Raw genomic sequence first — 24747 nt, forward strand, 5'->3', positions numbered from 1 at the left:
CAGAATTTTTATATTTTATAGTATTTTAATATTTTAGTATATTTAAGTGCAGCATTTATCTAAACCCTAAGCAAAATTGCCTGAATATTGAAAATCAATTCACGTTTGACAGAGTTACGACATCATGAGGTATTCGAAATTGGGCGGACAACATTCAATTAGTGGAAGTTGCTACATCTAGCTTGAGATAGTTTAGGGATAGGGGGTCCCTAACCTCTCCCAAACATTAATTTGATATTAATAAACCGTTGTACGACTGTCAAATGTTGGCCACGCCCACTCGAATATGTACATATAAAAGGACAGACAAGTTGAAGCTTCGTTTAAGTAGCACAATGGGTCACGAAGAGGAACTAAGTCCGGAGCAAATCAATACAAAGATAACCCCCTTACGTGGAGCACTCCAGCGAACGTGGTGTGATTTTTGTGCCACGAGCAGCATACATGGATTGAAATACATCCGGGACAGGGACACAAATCGAATTGTGCACTTTGTGTGGATCCTCATCTCAGTGGTGATGTTCGCCTGTGCGATTGTGATGACGCAAACATTCTATGCGGACTACCGGAGCAGTCCGACACGGATGAATGTGGAGAGCGATCATACGCCAGTGAGTAAAATCTACTTTCCACCCATTACCATCTGCCCGGAGGTGCTGTTCAACATGGACAAGTCGCGGGCATTCATTGAAACACTGTGAGTAGCAGACACCAACTTAAATTATAATTCTCGATCGAATCGATGCACTGCCTCCACTCAATGAAATTAACCTTCTTAGCAAATTACCGCAAAGTGTTCAGGTGGCGGATATTTTGGGGCATTTGCACATCTTCAGTGGTTTCATGTTGGATGATGCACGCTTCGCTCCGGAAGAGATTGAGCTAATGGAATCCGTGCTGCTCACAAATAATCTGACAATGGTTCAGTTTGTCCATCAACTGCGCTGGGATTGCAATGAGATTCTGCATCGTTGTCGCTATCATGGTGATATTATGGACTGTTCGAGATTGTTTCAACTGTCCCAGACTTTCTTCGGCCATTGTTGCTCTTTCAATTTGCGACAGCACGGGTAAGTCAACTAGAAACCAAGTGGATGCCTCCACTACGCGAAGGGTATATAAAGTTGTGTTCGATTTTATAAGTTATATACAATCAAATTGTAGCTGTTTACAGGGCATCAGCTTAGTCGTTCACTCTCTCCATTAAAACACTCTAAGCTCTTTTAGTGTCAATTTCACTGGCCAACAGGCTGCTGGGGGAATGGAAAATGGCCTCTCGCTGATACTGCGCTACAAGGACGAGAACTATGATTCCCTCAAATCCTATTCGCATGGCTTCAAGCTGCTCATCCAGGAGACGGATGCATTTCCCAGCGCACACGCCAATATTAAATTTCTCGGTCTCAACACGGAATCATTTGCCACGCTTCGAGTTGTGGAGACCTTCTGCTCGGAGGCAGTCAAAGCGTTGTCCATTGAGGAGCGGAATTGTGTCTTTGACCACGAATTTCAACTGCAATACTTTGCCGACTATGTTTATCCCAATTGTGAGCTCAATTGTCGAGCTATGAATATGGTTAAACTGTGCAAGTGTCTCACGTATTTCTTTGAGTTCAATCGCACCAAAGATCGCGTTTGCACCTTTCGCGATATACCCTGTCTAGTGGACAACTTTCGTAGGTATTTCAATTAATGACCGGGCATACTTATTTAAGCTGTTTTCTTATCCTATAGCGGATATTATAACCCGAAAGAAGAAGTCACAGTGCACTTGCCCTTTGTGCTGTGAGCATTTTGACTACGATGTTCAGGTCTCGAATTTTGCTCTAACATTAAACATGCCCGTCGTGGATGCTTTCTAGTGAGTCTTAACTACATTCTGAAAATTATTAATAATTTAAAAACAGTCCATAAAATAATTGAATATTTTATTTAATTTTCTAGCGATGGCATTGAGGATAAAGATGCCATTGTTCATATATTTGTCAACTCGCAGGTTTATCGACGAGTGCGCGTGGATCTATTAACAAACATGGTCACCCTAGTCTGTAAGTTGAAATTGTCGATAGACAGGCGTAAACCTATTTAATCGATGGAAATTCGATTGGCAGCAAATCTGGGCAGCGCCTTCAGCCTGTTCGTGGGCATGAGCATGTTATCGCTTGTGGAGATTATCTATTATTTTACGGTGATATTGCGCAGAAATTATGTACAGGAATGTCGAGCGAGACAGAAATTGTTTGCCTCGCATCGACGTCCAAATGTTGCCTGGACAGTTGCCGAAAATAGCCTACCAGCGAAATCGGTTTTCTACATCTCGGGTCGTAACTAATATGTGTCTTATTGATAAGCAAGCCGAACATCAAATCATAATTTACCAGATTTAAATAAAAGCACGAATAAAGGCGAAATTTTGTAAGTCCGAAGTTGCAATACTCTCTAGCAACATGTTTGTGGACAACATTTTGGTTTAATTTATCAACATTTATCTAAGCTTTGCAACATTAGCAGCAAACTGTTGCAACATTTTGGCTCTACAACATTCCATTCGGCTTAGCAACATCTATCTTATCTTTGAAACATTGCAGCGAGCGCAGCAACATTTCACGCACTTGTCCGCTTAACTTTAACACAGCTTTAAACAAACTAAACAGCAAAGGCTGCTGCTGCTTTTATTTACCATTAACTCGGACAATATTCATTTACCATTTGAAACAATTTCCCTAAATAACCCGAACAACGCGAAATTAATACAATGACTGAACATTTATCGATATATCGACAAGACAATAGTGTTGCGATGATAAGTCACGCGCGCATTTCGATATAATTTAAATTCAAATGAAAGTATTTTAAAGAAAACGACATTTATTTATGTATAAAGTGAAGTTAAATTAAGAAAAGCGAATGAAAATTATATTATAATTCAGAAAATTAAAATGTTTTGGCTTTTTCTAAGTGCAGGGTGTTTGATATTCTACTCTTTAATTTTTTTCCTTGATTAGATTGTACATCAGAATGTGTAAAAAGCTTACTTTTTAATTGCAACTGTCTTCAAGTGAAACAAAATGCATGGAAAATTTATAATGCATATAGTAGGTGAATTTTATGAAATTTTGTTGCTATTTGTAATTCTTGACGTGTTTTACTCTATTAACATAGGTCAACACGCCCGATGGCCATGGCAATCATAAATCGCCCAATTGCCGCCCGGCTGTAAATTGGCACTCCACGAAGCAAATCCCCCATGAAGAGCTGATAAGATATGGCAACTATAAAAGCGGATCGTGTCGTCGTAGATAGTATTATTAGCTTGTTGGACATGCTTCGTTTAACGTTAGTCTGTCTGTTGGCCACGTTGGCGCTGGCCCAGCACAATCCACAGTGGTGGGGCAATCGCAACACCATCGTTCACCTCTTCGAATGGAAATGGGATGATATTGCGCAGGAATGTGAGGATTTCCTGGCGCCACATGGCTACGCCGGCATTCAGGTCAGTCCGGTGGCTGAGAACATAATTTCGGAGGGTCGCCCGTGGTGGGAACGCTATCAGCCCATCTCCTACAAGCTGCTCACCCGCTCCGGCAACGAACTGGAGTTCGCCTCGATGGTGCGTCGCTGCAACGATGTTGGCGTTCGCATCTATGTGGATGTGCTGCTCAATCATATGTCTGGTGATTTTCCGGGCACGGCTCATGGCACTGGTGGCTCTGTGGCCGAGCCAAGCACCAAATCCTTCCCAGCTGTCCCATATACCACCACGGATTTCCATCCTAGCTGTGAGATCTTCGATTGGAACGATCGTTTCCAGGTGCAGCAATGCGAACTTGTTGGCTTGAAGGATCTGGATCAGAGCAAGGCTTACGTGCGCGATAAGCTCATTGAGGTGTTGGATCATCTGATTACGCTGGGCGTGGCTGGTTTCCGTGTGGATGCCGCCAAGCACATGGCTGCCGATGATTTGAGGGTGAGTCTGTGAGAGATCTTTAACGATTTCCACAAGTAATCCATCTCTTTCTCCTTCTCCTTAGGTAATTTTCAATAGCATGCGCGATCTGAACACCGATCATGGTTTCCCCAATGGCGCTCGTCCCTTCATCTACCAGGAGGTCATCGATCATGGCCATGAGACCGTTTCCCGCGATGAGTACACAGATCTGGGTGCCGTCACCGAATTCCGTGTCTCCGAGGAAATTGGCAAAGCATTCCGTGGAAACAATGCGCTGAAGTGGCTGCAAAGTTGGGGCGAAAGCTGGGGTTTCCTGCCCTCCAATCAGGCGCTGACCTTTGTCGACAATCATGATAATCAGCGTGATGGTGGCCAGGAGTTGAACTATAAGTCTGCCAAGCAATATAAAATGGCCACCGCCTTCCATTTGGCCTTCCCCTATGGCATCAGTCAGGTGATGAGCTCCTTTGACTTTGACAATCGGGATCAGGCACCGCCTCAGGATAGCCAGGAACGGATCATCTCACCGGAATTCGATGCAGATGGCGCTTGTACAAATGGCTGGGTCTGTGAGCATCGCTGGCGACAGATTTACAATATGGTCGGGTTTAAGAATGCTGTGCGTGGCACACACTTCAACAATTGGTGGGATAATGGTAATAATCAGATCGCTTTCTGTCGTGGCTCCAAGGGATTCGTTGCCTTCAACAATGATAATTATGATTTGTCTGAAATTTTGAAAACTTGCCTGCCGGCTGGTAAATATTGTGATGTCATCTCGGGCAATTTAATCAATGGCTCCTGTACAGGCAAAACAGTGAGTGTGGACAACAATGGCTATGGCCACATTAGCATTCTTGCCAATGAATTCGATGGTGTTCTTGCACTGCACGCAGATGCCAAACTATAAAAAGATTCGATTTCAAATAACGACATTGATTTGGAATTTATTCTTTTTTGTTTTGGTTTGTCAATAATACAATAAAACGCACATAAAGTATAATTTCTTTGGGGTTTCTTTTCTGTGTTTGACTAAACGAATGTTGAGCCCTCAAATACACAAACATATAGCGTATATATAATACTTATGATAGTTCGATAACTGTAACGATAAACGACACACACAACGGTCTCAAATGCAAAAGTATATATATATATATATATATATATAACAATTTGAACGATAGAACTCTGGATTTTGACTTTGACTCGGGTAACTGAACTCAACTAAACTGAACACAACACACAACACTCTTGTGTCTTTTACAATTCAGTAATTTGTATATATATATAATTAATTTGATTACTATTTGAGAAATGCGTTTGGGCCACGTCTCCACATACGTGTTGTGTTCCACATCCAAATTGAATTTGATCGGTTGCAACAAAATCCGCTAGAAAACAATTCTGTAAATAGAAGAAAGTCGCATTTTGTTTTTTGTTGTTGTTTTTTTGATTTTTGATTTTTGTAAAATTTGTAGTTGTGTGCTTTTGTTTAAAATACTCTTTCTTACTCTCGATCGTTTTGGCATTCACAGGCAAATGAAAAAATTGTTTTGGTATCGCTTTCGAGTACTACGAATTTAGTCAAGCGTTTTGGTTTTAGTTATTTAGTTTTTAGTTTTTAATTTTAGTCAAAAACAAGCAACTACAAATCAAAATGGCAACATTTCAACTACTTGCATTCATGTTAGTCAATCGAATAAATCGCATACCATATATAAATGGATACACAATCAGATACTACAATATATATGTGGCTCGTGTCGTGTAAACACATTAATGTATATAATAATAATAATAATAATAATAATATATATATGTATATATATATGTATATCAATATCAATATCAATACCATAACTAGAATTAAATGCTTAATATGCGTAAATACCTGTAAAATGTTGATATCTTTTAGTTTTCGTTTTCTTTCTTTAGCTTACAATCTTCTAAATTATGATGACAGATGATGTATAATATAAATAGCTTATAACTAAATGATCTTTAGACACCACATAGATTGCTTAAATATATGTGTATAGAGTTTTTTTCTTTTTCATTTAACAAACAAACACGGAGTCCAAAAAACTGCTCAAACAACTTGAAATATTAATTTTATAAATATTTTTCTTTAGATTCTTTTTTCATTTGTTTCTTTGAATACATTATTTTTTTTTTCTCTAATAGTTTTTTCGGCACAAACGTTTTTTTATTTAAGATTTAAGTACGGCCCCAAATCCAGCTTTATATTTACATGCACACATATATATATATATACATATAATATACACTATATATCGTCTGTGCAAATTTGAATTTTGTCTGATTTTTGTCAAGTCTTAAAAGTAAGCAAAAAACATTGTTTCTTGCAATAGCAGCATTTTTTACATATAGAATTGATCATTTACACTTATTTTTGTCATTTTAACAATATTATAAACTACTAGCTAGTCCATCAAAAAATTTTTAATATATAATATATCTATATAACAGGAACCACGTAAAATGCGCAAATACTCGTAATATTTGTTTATAATACACCACAAACATTACAACATTTAGTTATCAACTTGTTTGCGTACATTTATCATTTATAATTTTTCACTTTTCATTCAGGCATACATCATTTATTGCATATGCATACATAATGTGTATAAATGTTTTCTATTGTTTAATTAGTAATCAGGTAAATCGTGGGAGGAATTATTGTTTCACATACATTTGTAGATCTTTAGAATATTTATGTTTTTTTCCTTTCTTTTCTTTTCTTTTCTTTGCCTTATCAAACAAGATTTTGTTTTTTTCTTTACTTTTCAAATATGTAAATTTTAGTTTGTACCTTGCAAGCATTAACCAAATTTTTTGTTTCTTAGATGAAGTGAAGAAAACTAGCCTAAATATGAAAATGAACTGACTTAACCTACATGTTTTAAATATATCGTATATATATGCTTATATCTATATATTCAAGGGTATATTAACTTTGGCTGTAGCCAAAGACAAGTATAACTTAGCTTAGAGTTTTTTTTTTATTTTTGAAACGGCCTAAAAACCAGAACCATTTTATAAAGTTTGATGTTCGCATTGAGTTCTTCAGATTTCTTCAGATATAACTTACGATTAGAGAGATTTGCAATTGCATACATATATAGAGAATATATATATATATATATATATATATATATATATATATATATATATATATATATATATATATATATGTATAAAACCCTTGGATCGAATATTAACACGTAGATTGTCAAAAATTGTATGCCTAGTGAGAACGGTTTCTATCGATCTAGGACAGACATCCACTCGGAAAAAAATCGCATTGAATTTTGGAAAATCGCCCCTAAATTGAATATCGCATTGTTTTTAGAAATAATTTCTAAATATTTGAAAAGAAGTTTCATAAAATTGGAAAGTCTTTTTTAAGAAACGTTTGCTTTTATTAAGAAACATATTTCTAACAATCAGCGAAAAAGTACTCCCTAAAAGAAGTAAAAAATATGAAATAAAATATATAAAATCGATACTTTTCTAAAATAAATTATAAGAATTCATAAAATATATAAAATGTTAGTATATATTAATAATACAAAATGTTTATTATAAATATACTAATATAAATATAATAATAAATTAAGTTTTCCTTTTAGAAATTAACTTTCTGACAATTATCTAAAGTATGGCAATTTTCTAGATTTCAGCTCGACTTGTTTTCAGAGTGTGCAGTGATTGCTGACGTGGGATTCAAAAGTTGATCATAAGATACAAAAATGAGGTTTTCTTTCAGTTTTGATTAGCGTTTTCTATCTAGAAACTCTTGCCGGCATCGTGGATGCGCTTGCGGCGACTATCTCGCCTACGGTAGCGATCGATGATGCGTGACCGATGCCGTTCCGGGCACAGTGCTTCCGGCGAGCTGTCCACCTTCTTCATCACGATGCGAAAGGTGAAGGTGTGTTTGGGTGAGGCGCTGGCAGCGCGTCTCGGCGAGGGTGGCTCAAATTCGCTGCCGCTGGAAAAGCCGCACGAACCGAGCGAAGCAACCGGATGCGGCTGTGAGACAAGAGCAGCAGCAGCAGCAGCGACACCATTATTATTAACAGCCATTGCCACACTGTTGCCAGCACCCGCAATGCTGGGAATGCGCGGCGCATAGCCGGAACCCGAGGGCGTTGACATCGAGCCCGTCGACAGCTGTTGGGTGAGCACCGAACTGGGACGCGGCTCAAAAATGGAGGCACAACGCACATCGGTGCAGAGGAAGGTCTTCACCTCCTCCTGCTCGCGCTGCTTGATCGTAAGCGGAAAGTGTTTCTTGCTGGGATCAGCGTATGGACTACGCTGCGCCAGCTCATGTCCATGCGGATAGCTCGAGCTGGAATCGTAGCTATCGCGGGAACTATAATTCGAGGAGGTCTGCTGCGAGAGGGGGCTGCGTGCCCGCGAGAAGGCACTGAACGGCGAGATGTGCAGCTGGCGAAAGTGTTCCGCCTTCTGTTTCTTGGTCATCGGGAAGTTGGGCGAACGGGCGGGCGTCATCCCGCTCGCCTCCGAGGGCGTATAATCGAAATGGGTCTCCAGTGAGGATTTGCGGCCGCACGACGAACCGGAACGCTGAAACGTTTCCGCATCGACCAGCTCAATGGAACTCTTGCGCAAGTCGATGTGACGCCGATGCCGATCATCGGTGTCGACTATTTCAAAACTAGAGGTCTGATCCTCATAGCTGGTCGATTGGTAGCGGGAGATGGACACATCGAAGCTGGTGTCACGCGAGGAGTAGGGACAATCGAAACTGGATTCGGCACGGCTCGATTTGCGATCCCCTTCGACGAGCTCAAAGCTGTCGCCACCCGAATCGAGACGTTGCAAATTGATCAGATCCGTTTCGGTGTCGACGCCCGGACTGCGCAGCTGCTCGAGAAAGGGGGAGCGGGGCGGATCAAAGGAGGAGCGACGCGATGGCGGCTCAAACTCAATAGTAGGACACTGCAGCGGTAGCTTCTCCGGCAAGCAGGCAGCACCAGAAGCACAAGCGGAACTGGCAGCAGCAGCAGCAGCAGCAGCAGCTGAAGCAGCAGCAGCAGCGGAAGTGGCAACAGCAGCAGCTGCAGTAGCAGCAGCAGCAGCTTCCGCTTCCGCAGCAGCCGCAGCGGCTGCAACCGCCTCCACATCCTCGTCGAGGATTTCACGCCGCAGCGCCTGCAGATTAACATAAATTGGCTCTGGTGCGTAGACCTTCAAAATTTCAACCAATTCGGCCCGCAACTCCTCCGGCAGAATCAGATCCATCGAATCGGATTCGCGCTCCTCGCTGATGCGCGGCTCAATCGGTTCCCGGCTCTCGGAGCGACGTGTGAAATGATGCACGGCAGCGGGCAGACTGCCATTCCCAACACTGCCAACACCATTGTTATCGCCATTGAGTGCGACGACCTTCAAAGAATTGGTTACCTCCTCCACAAATTGTGCCATGGCAGCATCCGTTTGTTCCGGCTCAAGATCGTTATCGATATCCTGATCGCTGTCGTTATCGTTATCGTCATCGCTGTCGTTCGTTTCGTGCTCGAGTTCGGGTTCGACCAGTTCGCGTAGTCGCTCATGCTTGATATAGGACTCACCTACCTTCTCAAAGTGCACATTGGCCAGCTCGAATGGCGGCTCCTCCTCCTTGGCCTTCGCCTTCGCCTGCGCTTCGCCACCTACCTGCTGCTGCTCCGGCTGTGTGGAATCCACGCTGGCACGCTTCGAACCCGCCGCCGATGGTTGCTTCTCCTGCTGTTTGTCCTCCTCCTCCTGGCGACGCGCCAATCGACGCAGTTTCAGCGACATTTTCGTATAATGCGCAAATTTCAACGACATCTTTGGCTCGAATCCCACCTCGGACATTTGCTTCTGCACAGCACTCTTCGCCGCCGTCGATGAGGCAGCCGGACTGGCAGAGAATGTGCTCTGCCGGATGAGTGGGCCACCCGACGAGCCGGACTCGGCACGTGTAAATGCATTGGCAAACCGGTTCGTGCGCGTCGAGATGTGCTTGGAGGGTTTGCGGACAAAGGCCAGTATTTCACGCATCACACTCTTCTTCTCCGGCTGGGCGGACTCCTTTTCGCGCTCGGCGGCGGCGGCTGCCTGGGCAGCTGCTGCCACGGCCGCCTCACGTTCACGCTCGGCACTCTTGTACGTCTCGGCGGGATTGGAGACGAGTATGGGCGGTATAACGCCCATCGGGCTACGCTTCTCGCTGCCAAAATAGATGGGCGTAAACAGATTGATCGATGGCCTCTTCAGTCCACCCAACATAAAACCCGTCTCCTCCGGTTCGGTGGCCATATCCTGTACATGCACCGTTGATATCGGACTACGTCCAGCCTGGCAGCCAAAGTCCGTGGGTGCCACAGCGCCGAGTGGCGAACGACGCTCCTGTGTCTGTATGCTAAATGTGGGACTCTTGCGCTGCGAATCTCCCGTGGGACTGCGGGCGGTCGGACTGGGCTGATCGTTGGGCGAACGCAGACCGCTGCTGGTGCTGGTGGGGAAGAGTGGACTGCGTCGACCCTGCGGACTGCGATCGCTGTGACCCACCGGACTGCGTCGTCCCTGCGCTGCAGCACCCAGCGAAATGGTCAACTGCCCGCTGTTCTTGCGGCGGCTCGAGGCACGCAGCGTGCCCTGGCGCGAGAGCGATGTCGGTGTCTTCTGCGAGGTGCTGCCCGGACTTTTACTCTCCGGCTGAACGGGCGTTGTGAGTGGACTGCGTTTCTTTTCGCCGCCACCGTTGGCAGCACTGCTGGTGTTCAGCATGAGGATGGGTGCAGCGGCTGGGGTGGCATTGGGACTGCGACGTTCGGATGGACTGCGTCGTGTGCGGAACGATTGGGATTTGGCCTTACGGATCTTGGGCAGGGACTGATGGTGGTGGCGATGTCGATGATGGTGCTGGTGCTGGGTGTGGGACACAGATGAGGAGGAGGAGGGGCCGTTCAACCTATGTTAGTTGCTGTGATGCGGTCCACTCGTCGGATCGCTGCTGCCGCTCGAGCTGAGCGTCGTATTCGAACCGTACGGATCCAGGGAGCTCTGCACGGACATCGATCGGCCCTGGTTTTGGCGGGCCCGCCTTACTCGGCTAGAGTTGGGAGACAGCTTTCCGGGGTCGATGCTTTCTGGGTCTGCCTGCAATTTGTAGAATCAGACATAAAGGGGGACAACAGGGATGGATAGCATAGGTGGCGATGTGATGACGACAAATGGACACATGTTTGGATGGACAAATGAGCAAATGGACAAATGATTGGATGGATGTATGGATGAACAGTACACAGACAGATGGAGAGATGGATAGAAATGATGAAGCATGAATGAATGCTGAGTTAACACACAGACCACAAAAGCAATAACAGTCCACACAAAACATGGACAAATAAGCCACACAGAACCCACCTGATAGGCCAGAGCATTCATTATAATCGCATATGGCACCAGATTCAACGGATGAATCTCACGCATCAGCACATTAGCGGGGATCTTATGGAATTGGATGTACTCCAGAAATGTGCCCAATATCTCCTTGATGTCAATGTTCTAAGCGGTATATTATTCAATGTTAATTCAAATTCTTTTCACATATTTCTTACTCAACTTACTGGATTATTATCGTAGTACTTTTTGCTCCACATGAGCGCCGCTTGGAACTTGGTAAACTCATCGGCGCGAAGCTCCTCGCGGGCCAGTATCAAACGGACGACGTGCTGCGGCAACAGCGTGAAACTGCCCAGATTGAGGACCTCGTTGCCGTGCTCGTCGACAAACTCGAGCACCTTCTGCACCAGCGTCTTGGTGCACTTGTATTGAATGTATCGCTCAGCGGATGCCAGCAAAGCGCAAACGGTGTCCACATTGATGCAGCACTGGACAAAGCCGGCGCAGGCGCGACGCAGCTCCTCCAAACCATAATAATCGGCAGCATTCATTACGCCTGGGAAAACGCAAAAAAAACAACCCATTTAAAAGTCTAAATTAACTCAGAGATAGATTAGAATAAGATTATAATATGCTAATATGCTAATATATGTTTGGAGTTAAATTACATTTTAGTGAGGTCGAAAGACAAGTTATTATATATAAATATAACTTGTTAATTTAATTTATTACCTTCTTAAATAAATAAACAAATGGAACTTACCCAGCAGGGTGCGGGGCTGAAGGGTCACACACCCCGTGTGAATGTACTCAATGAGCTGACGGAAGACATCAGGTTCAAACTCCTCAATGATCAGCGTCTGATGCTGTTGACCTGAGGGCTATAAAGTCATACAATGCTGAGATTAGCAAATGATTTCCCCGATCTATGTATATATATATATATATCTATGGACTACAATATACATAGAACTACGGCCAACAAGTTACGCACAAGACAACTGAATAGTACAAAAACATAAGCCGTATAATTAATACGCCAACAAGTTACTCTAATAATATAATTTCAAAAAGAATGAACGAAAACTTAGCCAATAAAACGAAGTCAAATTGTTATCTTCTGAATTTTACTACGAAATAAAAAACAACAAACTATATAATATAGTAGTCTGATTTAGACTGATATATGATATAGTTATACGAGCTGCCTGTACCGAAAAGTAGGATATATATTCCAAGGTTCATGAAGATGGCTTTAAAAGAGAGGGATTGGCTTGTATAAAAGCAGACAGACAGACGGACATGGCTATATCGCCTCGGCTATTGATCAGCAGATCAAGATTACATATACTTGAGGATGACGGAGACGTCTACTCAACAAGTCAATATTATAATACCCACTACAAATATATAATATTTATGATTAAGTAGAAATAATGGAGAGGCAACTGGATTGGGATATGTCTACTTGAAGCTGATAAGCAACGATAGCTTCAGTTGATGCACAGGCAGAGAGATACACAACATTTATGTGGATAGATCAATAATCGGGCAATTGTGTTACTAATCTAAAGTAAAGTGCAACAGGATCGGTTAGAGAAATTAGATTAGATGTGGCAAGAGAGATGTGGCAAGAGAGCTGTGAGCGTAAATTATAAGTTGGCGTAGGTTAACTACACTCAGAAAAGGAATCGCCATGAAAACTAACAGAAATATAAGTCATAATTTTTCCAAATTTAAATAAAAATTTGCGCTGGAATCAAGCAAAGAAAAACGCTGGTTTCTTGGAAACAAAAACAACCCTTTAATGAAGATATATGCTTTCTGAATAATAAGGTGCCAAAAACAGGAAAATGTTCTACATTTTAGTGCGCTTTTTTGCTGAGTGGAGTTATCGAGATTTGAAAAAGATTATATAATAATAATAAGTAAATAATTGTTGATGATGCAATTTGATTCCCTGCGCTGTTGCTAGCACACAGGTAGTAGTAACTAGGTAATTACGAGATACACACACACACGCACATACACATACACATACACAAACACATACATATACACAAACACATACACAATAGAGTTATTGTTGGTTTGGGTTTTAGAAGCGTTTACCTCGGGTATCGGTGCTAATTGTTGGGTGAAACCGGTTCTCTATTATTATGGGTTTATTTTTGTATTTATTTTTTAGTTGAGTTTAGTATGTTTTGGATGGATGGTTGGGAGTTGGATTCACAACAGAGAATACACGAAAAAAAATGACATAGATATATATTATTAATAAAACTGATTTAGTTTCCTTTTGTAGTATATACAACAAATGTACAGAAAATATCAATTGAAAAATGAGAACTGAAAAACAATACTTTGTAAATATGCGAAGGATGCCCCAATCAACAAACATACACACACACACACACACACAGACACACACACACTCGCTGACACACACATCTAAATACACATTGGCATTTTTATATTGTATACAGCATGGGAAAAAAAGGACTTCTCCCTCCCCGCAGCGTATTCAGAGACCCCTCGCTCATATAATCGATATGCAATATACGAACCTGTTGTGCCGCATTCTGTAGATTCAACAGCGGCTCCGAGGAGCGCTTGAGGAAGAGTCGCAGCTTGTTCTCCTTGGTGGTGGTCTCCCTCTTCCGTTGCGGCGATGGTGCTGCATAAAGCATTTTGGCAAAAACGCGGGAACGCGACGAAAGCACAGCCTGTAAGCAACAACAACAGGATGAGGATGACGATGAGGATGAGAATGAGCTGTGTAATTGAGGCTTTCATCGTCATCAGTTTGATGATGCTGCGTCGATTACGCAGTGACCTGATTTCAACACATGGACACTCATCCACACACACACACACACACTCCGGACACACACTCACCTTGACGGCGCAGACGGGCTCGCGGGTGTCCCCAACGAGGAAGGTAACATCGCACAGCTCGGGCATTGAGGCCAGGAACTTCATGTCCTCGGCAAGTCCCGTTTTATTCTCGAACGTTGATAGATCTGGCTCTGCGTCAGCCATGCCGAGTAGTATCAATGCCTCGGGCATTTGGGTTTACTATGAGCGAGAGAGACAGAGAGAGAGAGAGAGAGAGAGAGGGACACACACAAGTTGACATTTAATAACATTCTAATGATTCTATAACCAAGCTGGCTAGGATTGTGGATTCAGTGTGTTCTGTGGGTCGTCAACAGGAAGGTTTTAAGGATTGCCGCGGTGCGGTTTTAAGCCACAGACTTTACTTGTTGTTGTTGCCGTTGTTGCTGTTGTTGTTGATGTGGGGCAAGCGTGCGGCACTTGATTGAAAAGAAGTGCGCTATAAATACATAAATACGCTGACTCAATGGAGGTCGCCTTGATCCCTTAAGTCCCGCAAGGACTTCCAAAGTAATTAAATTGTAATTCAGGCACACACACACACGGAGACTCACACAGACAACTGCAGCAAGAACACCAAGAGACTAGTAGGACTGCCCCAGTCGAAAGAGAGCTCGACTAGCAGTTACCCTATAATCAGCTCGACGGTTTAATAGATTTGCCTATCTTTCCTTTATTTCACATCTCATTCTTTATCTCTCTTTCTCTCTTTCAAGCTTGACTTGCTCTACGTAAATTTATATTCTACATTTCAAGTTTCTAGTTCCGTTTTCTCAGACAGACAGACGGACATGGCTAGCTCGACTCGGCTGTTGATGATGATCAGGGTTATATATATATATTTATGAGAGATTGCCTACGACCAACTCTTGCACAACTCTAATATACCCTTTTCAGGCATTTCCAATGGGTTCACTGTATAAATAGCATCCCTGTTTTGTCTTTTTTCTTCTTTTTTTTTTGCTCTGGTTGCGCTGTTTGTCTGTCTGCTCTCGATGTCTGTGGTTAACCGTGCGTGGAGCACCTGTATATATATATGTATACAGATACATATATACATAGATATGTTTGTCCTTGAACGGAGCAAAGGCAAATAAATTACAATTACAATGTCGGGCAGGAGCTGAACAACAACATCAATAACAACAAAAACAAGATTACAATTGTAGACGACAACAACAACAGTCGATGGACAATTGTGTGGTGGGGCGTTGGGTGGTTGAGTGGTTTGAGGGTGGTGCGCTTTCAGGTTTCAGTTCTCAACGTTATAGAAATTGTTGCATTCTTTCAGGGTTATAAAATGAAAGTGATCCCAGAACAAAAAATCATGCCAAAAGAAAATAAATAACAATTATTAAATTTTGCATGTGAAAAGTTTTTTTTTTTAATTATTGAAGTTCAATCGAAGGAATTTAGAAATGTACGAGTATACTCAAATTTAACATGTTACCTGATTTTAATAAGAATTGATTTTTGGAACCCCGTTCGATTCAAGTGTTCTTAAATTTTCATATCATTTTTACCATATTTATCAGAATCTCCAAAGTTTATCTGAATATGTGTCATAGTTTAATTGGCCAAAGATCAAATAAAGTATTATTCTTAGAAAGCATTCCCCGTGCAGAGAAAAAAACCGTATTAAAACAAAGACAAAGTTTTACTTACCTGTTCGAAGTGAAATTTGATTTCCGGACCCAGCTTAAAATTATGAACAAGTTGCTTCAACGGATTTGTGAGATCCGCTTGCGTGCTTAATATTATATCATTTTGACTGCAAAAAAATGTATATTTTCAAAAGAAAATTCGTAGGAAAATTGTACACAAGACAACAAAAATAAAAGTGCGAAAATGCAATTTATACAAAATGAGTGAAGTTACCAAAAAAAGTGTACGTTATTCAATTTACAACATGCGTGGGCAGAAGTTGAGTGTGTGGGGGTGCGTGGGTGGGTGCTGGGAGGCGGTGTGTTGTGGTGGCAGGTTGTGCTGTGTTTGTGTGTATAAGTGTGTGCACAAATTTGTATGTGCTACGCATAAATTACGAGGACGAGGACGAGGACGTGGACGTGGACGTGGACGAGAACAAGGACGAAAGCTGCTTGTGGCTTAAAATTCTTCATTTTTTTTTTTTACAAAATGCTTTTGCAAATAGCTGGCGAAATTTGATATAGGGAAATTACTTTGCTAAGCGTTGTATATATATGTATATAGATAGAAATATATGCTGTATATGGTCAAAGCCTGATTCGTTCTGGCGAGTTGCTCCAAAGGAATTTCTTTCCTTTTTCCTTTCTTTTTCTTTTTTTGTGGGCTGCTGTGTTTCGGGGCGTCACTTTCACTTTTCACAAATGCGTGTGTGTACTCGGTGTGTGTGCGTGTGCGTGTGTGTGTGTGTGTGTGTGTGTGTGTGCGTGTTAAGCAACCGAAAGCAAAGAAAGTGAGACACACACTCTCTCAAAAATATACACACACATATATATATGTGTGTCTATATATATGAATATATATAGATATATAGCAACTGTTTCTCAGTCAAAAGCACAAATGCCAATGCAAAAAGCACACTTAAGCGTATGTACGAGTGTGTGTGTGTGTGTATGAGTGTGTGTGTGTGTGTGTGTGTGTGTGTGTGTAGTCTTGATATGCTGTATGCAACTACAAATGATGAGTAACACAAAGTTGGAACACAAGCGACTACTTTTGAGTGAACTTTTGACGTGTGTGTTTCACTGTTTAACAATCTAAGCGCAACAAACACACACAGACGGACAGACAGACAGACTGACAGACAAGACTGACAAGACGCACTGACGAAATTGTGAACCGTTTCACACGAAGCACGGGAACGTTCTGACGCAGCAGCGTACAATGTACCGTTAGTCCCCGTATACACTGTAAAATGTGGCAACTGCTGCTGCTGCTGTTGCTGCTGCTGCTGCTCCTCGTAATTATTGTGTCTACATCAAAAGGAGTTGCCTTTCGATATGTCAGCATTTGGGTGCGCATTGCGCATGTCCAGCATCAATCGATAATAATCTTGGAGCGTGGCTCTATATGTATACCCTCGCCACAGGCCAACACCTCCCCACCCGCCCCACCCCCTCCCACAAACAGCTCGGCAACAGTTTGTCGCGTGTTCGTGGCGAGAGGACACACAACAGCCACTTGTTTGCATTCAGGCTGCTCGACTGTGGTACAGGCTGCTCGGCCCTGCTCCACTCGGCTCCGCTCGGCCTCAATCGGCTCCACTCGGCCATCGGCAGTCGGCTTGTTTATGTGGGCAGTGCGCAGGTGCCAGGATCTGCCAGAAACGTAAACAATGCCCAAAAATGTGACAGTTAACAGTTGACGGAGGAATCCACGACGAGCTACGAGAATACGAGGCATAAAGGGACGCATTGAGGCACTTGACATGCGCTCCCTTTTTGTGGCTTGTGGCGCCGTTTTCGTCACCAGGCATCGAATAACGATAACCAACACCAGAACCAGGGCTCAGCGAATAAGTAAACAAACAAACTTGAGATGACAACACTTGAGATTTTGGCCGTGTCAAAAATCAATTTCGGGCCACAAAAAAAGGCAGCAGCAAATCCAAATCGTTAAATTCTATTTATGGAAATATATATAAAATATATATATATATATATGTTACGCAATTACTTACAACTATATTTAAAGCAAACGAAAGTTACTTTTAATTAATAATATACAATATAAAAGTCTATCAAATGGTTTTATCAAGCTAGAATATTTTTTAAATATTTATATCATTAATATAACTTTATGAATTTTTTGATGCCACAAAAAGACTCACTAACTTTGTCGTATTTTTCAACGAGCAATGACAATGCATTTCCTGGCATTCTTATAAATCGATGTTCTAGATGAGGTGAATTTTTTCTGGTTAGTTCTTTATAGGACTCGTTCTTTATAGTTCTTTATAGGACTGACAAATCATAAGTCGCAAGTTGATTGGCTGACTGGTTGTGTTCTTCGTGCAGGAATTGGACAAACATTGTATGCACAAAAAGTAGCGCATTTGTTCCACTGCAATTGATGTTGATCTCAGGCTGATGCACACTTCCGCTTGCCGCACAGCGTGCGGGAGGAGTGAGGAGTGCAGATAGCTGCTGCACAACACAACAGCTCAGCTCATTAAACGCAGACGCACGCAGCAAGAAATATATATATGTATACATATATATATATATATATATATATATCTTTTTGGTTGCAGGCAACTGGCTAAAAATAGCTGAAGAGTGTGCAACAGTTGCAACGGCATAAATCTTCTGATTTGGTGGCACATGTTTTGATCGCAGGCCTCAAAATATTTGATTAGTGTCTGTGGCAGGTAGAAACAATGAGAGACAGACGGCAGTGAAACACCCGCAGTGTGTGTGCGACACAAGTCAATTGTGTTGAAACCACTTGATGTGACGCCAGTGAAATATAAACAAACAAACAAATAAAATGCAGACGCCAGCGAGGACGGCGAGGGCAGCGGGTAGGCGGCCGTGAGAAAAATGAGAAAATCTCTCAGCAAAACAAGACTGAAAACAGCAGCAGCAGCAGCAGCGATTGGGATTTGTTTGTGGTAGACGATCTCGCTCGCTGTGGCATCTCAGTCGCCTCCTCAGTTGGCATTCGACTGTCGCGTCTCTTAGTTCAGTTCAGTTCAGTTCAGTTCAGTTGAGTTGAGTTCAGTTCTGATGCTGTTCTCGCTCGCTGAGATAAAGAATTCTCAGTTTCAATCGCATGTTATTCATAAAATTCATGTTTGCTATTGAGCTACGTGCGCGGATTTAAGTGACTATAATTGAATTGAAAGTGCAAAATAGCAACAGATACAGATACAGCAGTATACAGCCACAGCTACAGCTGCAGATACATAGATACATTACTGCGACTGCAGATACATTTAGCGGTGGAGTAGATGCGGATTGAAGTTGGCGTGTGGCTGACACGCGTCGTATGCCGCTGTGAGTTTCCCACCCCCCACCCCCCATTTGTGCGTGTGTGTGGGCTCCCTCTTGGGGTATTATGCTTTTGTCGTTTAGTTTGTAACACATTAAAAGGAGACATATTTATAATAATATATAACCAATAACCATGTCTCAGCTATCCATATATCTAACTGACAATGTAAACTAGATTACTTTATAAGCTATCTTTATAGACGTCTTTATATTCTTGAGCAGCACTGTTCGAGAACACTCATGACTCAGCTACCCATATATCTAACTGACAATGTAAACTAGATTAGTTTTAAAGCTATCTTCCTTGAACTTGGCATATCAACTTTTTTACTATATTATATAGTATTCATAGGGAAAATCTTTTTATTGGTGAACAGTCGTCTAAGCGGCAACTTGACTCCGGTCTGCAAGCGTGTTTTAACTTCGACTCGTTAAAGTTGCCTCGTTTTGTCTTGTTGTTATAAATAAAGCGTGTTATTTTTGTCGGCAACTGCAAGTGTTGTGCCGCAGGCTGCACAGTATCTACCAGATACACGCAGTGGCAACTACAACTAGGTGGATGTCGCCTTAATATGTGCAATGCTCATATTTGCAATTTGCGCAGCATCTAAGCATTTTACGGCCCCGTTTACTGGCCACCAACTTTTCACTGGCCCAAAACATGAAAAGAAAATTGAAAAACGCAAAATAAACTACGAAATATATATATATATATATATATTGAAAAGTTGCCTTGCGATCGGTCTTTGACGTCGCCTCGTTGTAAGTGTTGTTGTTGCTGTTCTTGTCGCTTTTCTTGTCTGCGAATGTCTCTCTAAATATATATAGATATATATATATATATATTCGTATAGTCTGTATGTATATATGCGCGATTGTATATAAATATACTCGATTAGTATATTTAGCTGCGTATATATCTGAATCTATATATGTGACTTCCGTTTGCTGTCATCGTTGTAGTTGTTCTTGTTCTTGTTGATGATGTTTTTGCATTTTGACGTATTGCTGCTGTTGCCATTTGAATTCGCTAGTTTCTGCTACGTCTAAGTGGAAAAATACATATACAAATTGGCTGTCTATTATTGAATGTCGATTTGCGTCTGTCTGGATGTAGATATTGATCATGGATTGTTCAATTGAGACATGCATTAGAAATCAACGACGAGCCGTGGATCCAAAAGATTTTATGTAATCAGTTAAATATTTTTTGGTAATTCTTATGAAAAGCGAAATGTTGAGAGAATAATTATTTTGTATAACGCATCAAGAGAGACATAGCTAATATATCGGATTTTATATATAATCATAGTCGTTCAAATTTAGTTTATCAAAAAAACTACACTCAACATTTAAGCAATTTGTGTCGACCAAGAAGCCCAGCTCCAATTGGTATCACATACAAGTCATAAGGAGCACAACTCGATTTATATCGCTAAATCAATCAAATGCACAATGAACAAGCAGCAGCAACAGGATGCAACAGCAGCAGCTGCTATTTAAAGTAGCAGAAAGATTAGCAGCAGAAGCCGCAGATTATTCCTTGCTGCTAGTTGGTTGGTGGCATGATGATAAATGCATTTATGCCGCATCCGTGCAACTGATTAGATAAAATTACAGACGCACGCGCCTAGAGGCAGCAACAGCAGCAGCAGCAGCAATTGGAGACTAGGGGCCATAATATATACGTATCTAGAGATATACACAAACATATATCTATATAGCTGCGGGCCGCCTTTGGGCCCACTTGCACTTGAGCGCATTGCAGTGCACAAATTGAAAATGGAAACGTAATGCAGGCTAAGCTGACGCACGGCCATGCCCACAGCTAAAGGCAACAACAACAACAACAACAACAAATAGCGCCCACAGCGGCAGCCAAAGCAGCAGCAACAGCAGCAGCAGCTAAATTAAATTTCCAGCAGCAGTTTGCATTAATTTCCCCCCCAGACCGACAGAGTGCGCCACTGAGCCGCACACAGCCCCAACAAACGCTCCCCTCCCCCACCCAGCCTTTCCCCTGCTGTTGCTGCTACTGCTGCTTGCTAAACAGCAACAGCTTTTGCCGCCATTACTTTAGCGGCGAGTCCTTGCTGAGAGTAGCGAGTACACAAAAAAAACAACACCAAAAAAAAGAAGAAAAATGTCCTTTTCTTGGCTGTCCTGCACACAGCTCGATTTCAGCGCAGGATATTCGTTTAAAACTGCGCCCCGATGCGTTGCGACACGAACGAGTATCCTCATCGTTCCTCGTCGTCGTCGTCCTTTTCGTCTTCGTTGTTGTTGTTGTTGTTGTTGCTGTTGTTGCCTCTGGGCTGTGCTGCTCTGGATGCTGGGCGCTGCTGGCTGCCTGATGCTGCCCGAGAATTTCCCAATTTCAGTCAGTCATCGTTTGCCGAGCGTCGTGCGCGCAAGTATCCAACAGACACGGATACACAACAGACTTCCACACACAGTAGCAACAACAGCAACAACAGCAACAACAACTGCAACAACAAAAGCAGGAGCAGCAGAAAAGAAAAAATAATTTCTAAAGCATAGAAAATTGTAGTGCAACTCGCAAAAAAAAAAGTGTGCAAAAAAAAGTGTATTCAAAAGGCAAAGAAATTGAATAAGTTAACAGCTCTGGCGAATTTGGCAATAAATGTGAAATTGTAACTGGCCAAAATGTGCGCGTTATGGTAATTGAAATACCATTTTATGAGATACACACATAAAAATATACATATACACACACATATATATATATATATATATACATATTCTTATACATCATGTATTAAGGATGCTATAAGCAATTGTGTGTGGCAAAAGAAAAAAGAAAAAAGTCGATGAGCTTTTTTTTGTGTAAAAATTTTCTATATGAAAACGAAGAAAAATTTGTGCTGAGAAAAATTTCATTACTCTGCGTGTGTGTGCGTGTGTGTGTGCGTGTGTGTGTGTGTGTTTTTGTGTGTAGTATCTTTTGTGCGCCTCTGCGTAGCTATGTGTGTATCTGTGAGATACGCAAAACAATTTGTCTGCGCCATTAGTATAGCGAACGTTACTCTTGTGGTGTGCGTGCGTGTGTGTGTACGAGTGTGTGTGTGTGTACGAGTGTGTGTGTGTATCCTGCGCACAGCAGCCGACGCCGACAACGAATATTGTGCGCTGCGCGTTTCACATTGGGGCTGGTGATGGTCCAGAGCCTTACAGCCGCCCTACAGGAGACACCAACACCCAACCACCACCCCCAAAAGCATCACCCACCCCAACCACTCCCCCTCTCTGAAAACAACCAAAACAACCAACAAGCAGCAGCAGCGGCAGTCAGCACAACATTTGCGGCGTTGACGCAGCCTCAACTCGTCGTTGTCGTCGTCGACGACATTGTTGTTGTTACTGCTGTGTGTGTATCTGCAAAATACGCTCCCCCCACACACACACACACACACACACACACACACACACACACACACACATGCACAGCACACACTTACTCTCTTGCTAAGCTTATATTTTGCAACAGTTTTTGTTTGTTTGAAATATTTTGCACAATAAATTTTTTGTAAATCATTTCTTTTCTTGAATGTTTTTTAAACATTTTATAAATAATATTTAATATTCACTGCAGGTCAACTATATCTATCAAATTAACATAATGCGCGTAAATAATATGTATAATAATTTAAATCAATTCCAACAATTGCTAAACTATAATCATTTAAAATAATAATTCACATTTTTATACTCGTTGAGTAAAGCCAACAATTGCTGAACTAAAACACTAATAAATATATTTTAAAAGAATGGTAATTCAGAATTTTTACTTTTTAATTGATGCCAGCAATTGCTAAACCAGAATAATAATAATTTCAAATAATAATAATTAATAAACAATACTTTTTAAATGATGCCAATAATTGCTAAACTATTGCAACACCTAGGCAACAAATGTAATTGGCTTAGGGCCAACAAATACACACACACACACACACACACACACATATGCACACACACACACACACATATGCACACATGTACACATATGTAACAAGCCAATTTTCATCGAACTTCCTATTAAATTTCAATAATAGCAATTGCCCCATTTGAGAATTTCCATGGAAGCGTCTTTGAAGCATTTAAATTGTTGCCAATTTAAAGTCAGTTAAAACAACAGATTCATTTTCAAAATAATAACAAAATGATTTTCGCCGTAGGCAGTGAATCCGTTTATTAATTATTAGCATAAGTTCTTGAATTCGATTGGCATCTAAATCTTTTTAGGGAGTAAAAAGTTTTGATTTACGCGGAATTGCGTGAATTGTGTTGTCAAAGAATTGTTTTATTACAATTTAATAATAAAATTACTTTGATTACAAGTCAAAGAAACTAACTTAAGGTTCCTGAGATAGGAAACAGACAGACAAACGGGCTTGAACATAGATCGACTCGTCTCTTGATGCTATTTTCTTTTGCCTTTTGACAACATTTTGCACTCTTTATTAGATTTTTTTATTTTTCTTTATTTTAAATTGTGATTTAAGAAATATTTGTATATCCCTTGTTTTATTTTAATATATTTTTGTTTATTTAGTTTTATATTTCATTTAAAATTTTATTATGTATCATTTAAATTGAAACTTTAAATGTGTTTTATTATTATTTTATTTATTATTTGTTTTTTAATTCTTGATTTATTTTAGTCCACACTAAATATAATAATTAATTAGACCGATAGCTGTTCAGTTTATGCCCCACTAAAGCATAGGTTGCCAGCTCGTTTAATTAAGTCGGCAAAACGCTGCAATATGCGCTCGAGAGTTTTGCCTCAAAATCTGCGGCAAGTGGCTGCTTCAGATAAACTGACGCTGCAACCAACTAACTGGCAGTCTTGTTGGGGCATGCGAAAGTAGTATGATGATGATGGTGGGGGAGGGGTTGGTTTGTGGGGGTGTACTTTGCACCCTTTTGCACCCTTTTGCACAAGAATTGACATATTGCTGCAGTTCCTGTGTCCTGGCTGCTGCTTGATGATCTCCTGTTCCACTTCATAGCACTAGCAGCAGCAGCAACAGCAGCAACAGCAGCAACAGCAGCAGCAACATCTCCCCCTTCCTCCCTCCCTCTCCCCTAGTCTTGTGCACTTTTACGTATTTTGAACCCGGACTCTGCCTCGCCATCAATCTTCCGCAACTCCCCTCTCTCTCCAGCTGTGCATGCATGCTGAGCAAAAGAAAAAAAATGTGGCTGGACAAAATAGGGTTTTTCGAATTTTTCTAGCAAAGTCGTTCTTTGAATTCAAGTAAAGGGAGGCTCGCTTGCACAAATATTCTTTAAAATTGACTTCAAAACAGAGAATATGTTTACCAAGTTTATTTTCTGTGTACACAAAATATACTTTTTATATAATCAGCATATTCGTTGCTTGCTTGCTTGAATTAAGTACAACAAATCTGGCAAAACAAAAAATAAGTCAACAAATAATAATTCCCAATTTTATTTGCTGTG

The 24747-nt window shown here is 41.4% G+C and overlaps 3 protein-coding genes across 5 annotated transcripts; 2 read left to right on the forward strand and 1 right to left on the reverse strand.

The window, feature by feature from the left end:
* The first annotated feature begins 330 nt into the window (after positions 1-330).
* Positions 331-2402, forward strand: LOC6569118 (sodium channel protein Nach). Its single transcript, XM_001995262.2, has 6 exons — positions 331-697; positions 780-1070; positions 1228-1676; positions 1735-1861; positions 1945-2048; positions 2112-2402. The coding sequence occupies exons 1-6, from the start codon at positions 336-338 to the stop codon at positions 2330-2332; spliced, it is 1554 nt and encodes a 517-aa protein (XP_001995298.1). The 5' UTR covers positions 331-335; the 3' UTR covers positions 2333-2402.
* Positions 2403-3307: 905 nt separating this feature from the next.
* On the forward strand, positions 3308-4962 carry LOC6569117 (alpha-amylase-related protein). Its single transcript, XM_001995261.3, has 2 exons — positions 3308-3967; positions 4032-4962. The coding sequence occupies exons 1-2, from the start codon at positions 3323-3325 to the stop codon at positions 4857-4859; spliced, it is 1473 nt and encodes a 490-aa protein (XP_001995297.1). The 5' UTR covers positions 3308-3322; the 3' UTR covers positions 4860-4962.
* A 2644-nt stretch (positions 4963-7606) lies between these two features.
* On the reverse strand, positions 7607-16657 carry LOC6569116 (serine-enriched protein). 3 transcript variants are annotated; one of them, XM_032741030.2, is made up of 11 exons: positions 16459-16657; positions 15944-16049; positions 14279-14458; positions 13948-14106; positions 13493-13531; positions 12144-12261; positions 11605-11936; positions 11402-11542; positions 11084-11134; positions 9059-10897; positions 7607-8962 (listed from the first exon to the last, which is right to left on the reverse strand). In XM_032741030.2, the coding sequence occupies exons 3-11, from the start codon at positions 14447-14449 to the stop codon at positions 7766-7768; spliced, it is 4047 nt and encodes a 1348-aa protein (XP_032596921.1). In that variant the 5' UTR covers positions 14450-14458; positions 15944-16049; positions 16459-16657; the 3' UTR covers positions 7607-7765. The 3 variants fall into 3 exon arrangements, with proteins under 3 accessions (XP_032596921.1, XP_032596919.1, XP_032596920.1); XM_032741028.2 differs by lacking the exons at positions 7607-8962; positions 13493-13531; positions 16459-16657 and having other exon boundaries at positions 10874-11134; XM_032741029.2 differs by lacking the exons at positions 7607-8962; positions 9059-10897; positions 13493-13531; positions 16459-16657 and having other exon boundaries at positions 11008-11130.
* Between the last annotated feature and the right edge of the window lie 8090 nt (positions 16658-24747).

This window comes from Drosophila grimshawi, unplaced genomic scaffold (genome assembly GCF_018153295.1).
Source record: "Drosophila grimshawi isolate 15287-2541.00 unplaced genomic scaffold, ASM1815329v1 contig_1367, whole genome shotgun sequence".
NCBI classification, from domain to species: Eukaryota; Metazoa; Arthropoda; class Insecta; order Diptera; family Drosophilidae; genus Drosophila; species Drosophila grimshawi.

Coding starts and splice junctions, on each gene's coding strand:
- LOC6569118 (XM_001995262.2), top strand. CDS start 336: ATGGGTCACGAAGAGGAACTAAGTCCGGAGCAAATCAATACAAAGATA. Junction 698..779: donor CGGGCATTCATTGAAACACT/GTGAGTAGCAGA, acceptor TAACCTTCTTAG/CAAATTACCGCAAAGTGTTC. Junction 1,677..1,734: donor CTGTCTAGTGGACAACTTTC/GTAGGTATTTCA, acceptor CTTATCCTATAG/CGGATATTATAACCCGAAAG.
- LOC6569117 (XM_001995261.3), top strand. CDS start 3,323: ATGCTTCGTTTAACGTTAGTCTGTCTGTTGGCCACGTTGGCGCTGGCC. Junction 3,968..4,031: donor TGGCTGCCGATGATTTGAGG/GTGAGTCTGTGA, acceptor CCTTCTCCTTAG/GTAATTTTCAATAGCATGCG.
- LOC6569116 (XM_032741030.2), bottom strand. CDS start 14,449: ATGCCCGAGGCATTGATACTACTCGGCATGGCTGACGCAGAGCCAGAT. Junction 14,107..14,278: donor AGCCCGTCTGCGCCGTCAAG/GTGAGTGTGTGT, acceptor TGTTGCTTACAG/GCTGTGCTTTCGTCGCGTTC. Junction 8,963..9,058: donor CTGCTACTGCAGCTGCTGCT/GTTGCCACTTCC, acceptor TGCTTGCCGGAG/AAGCTACCGCTGCAGTGTCC.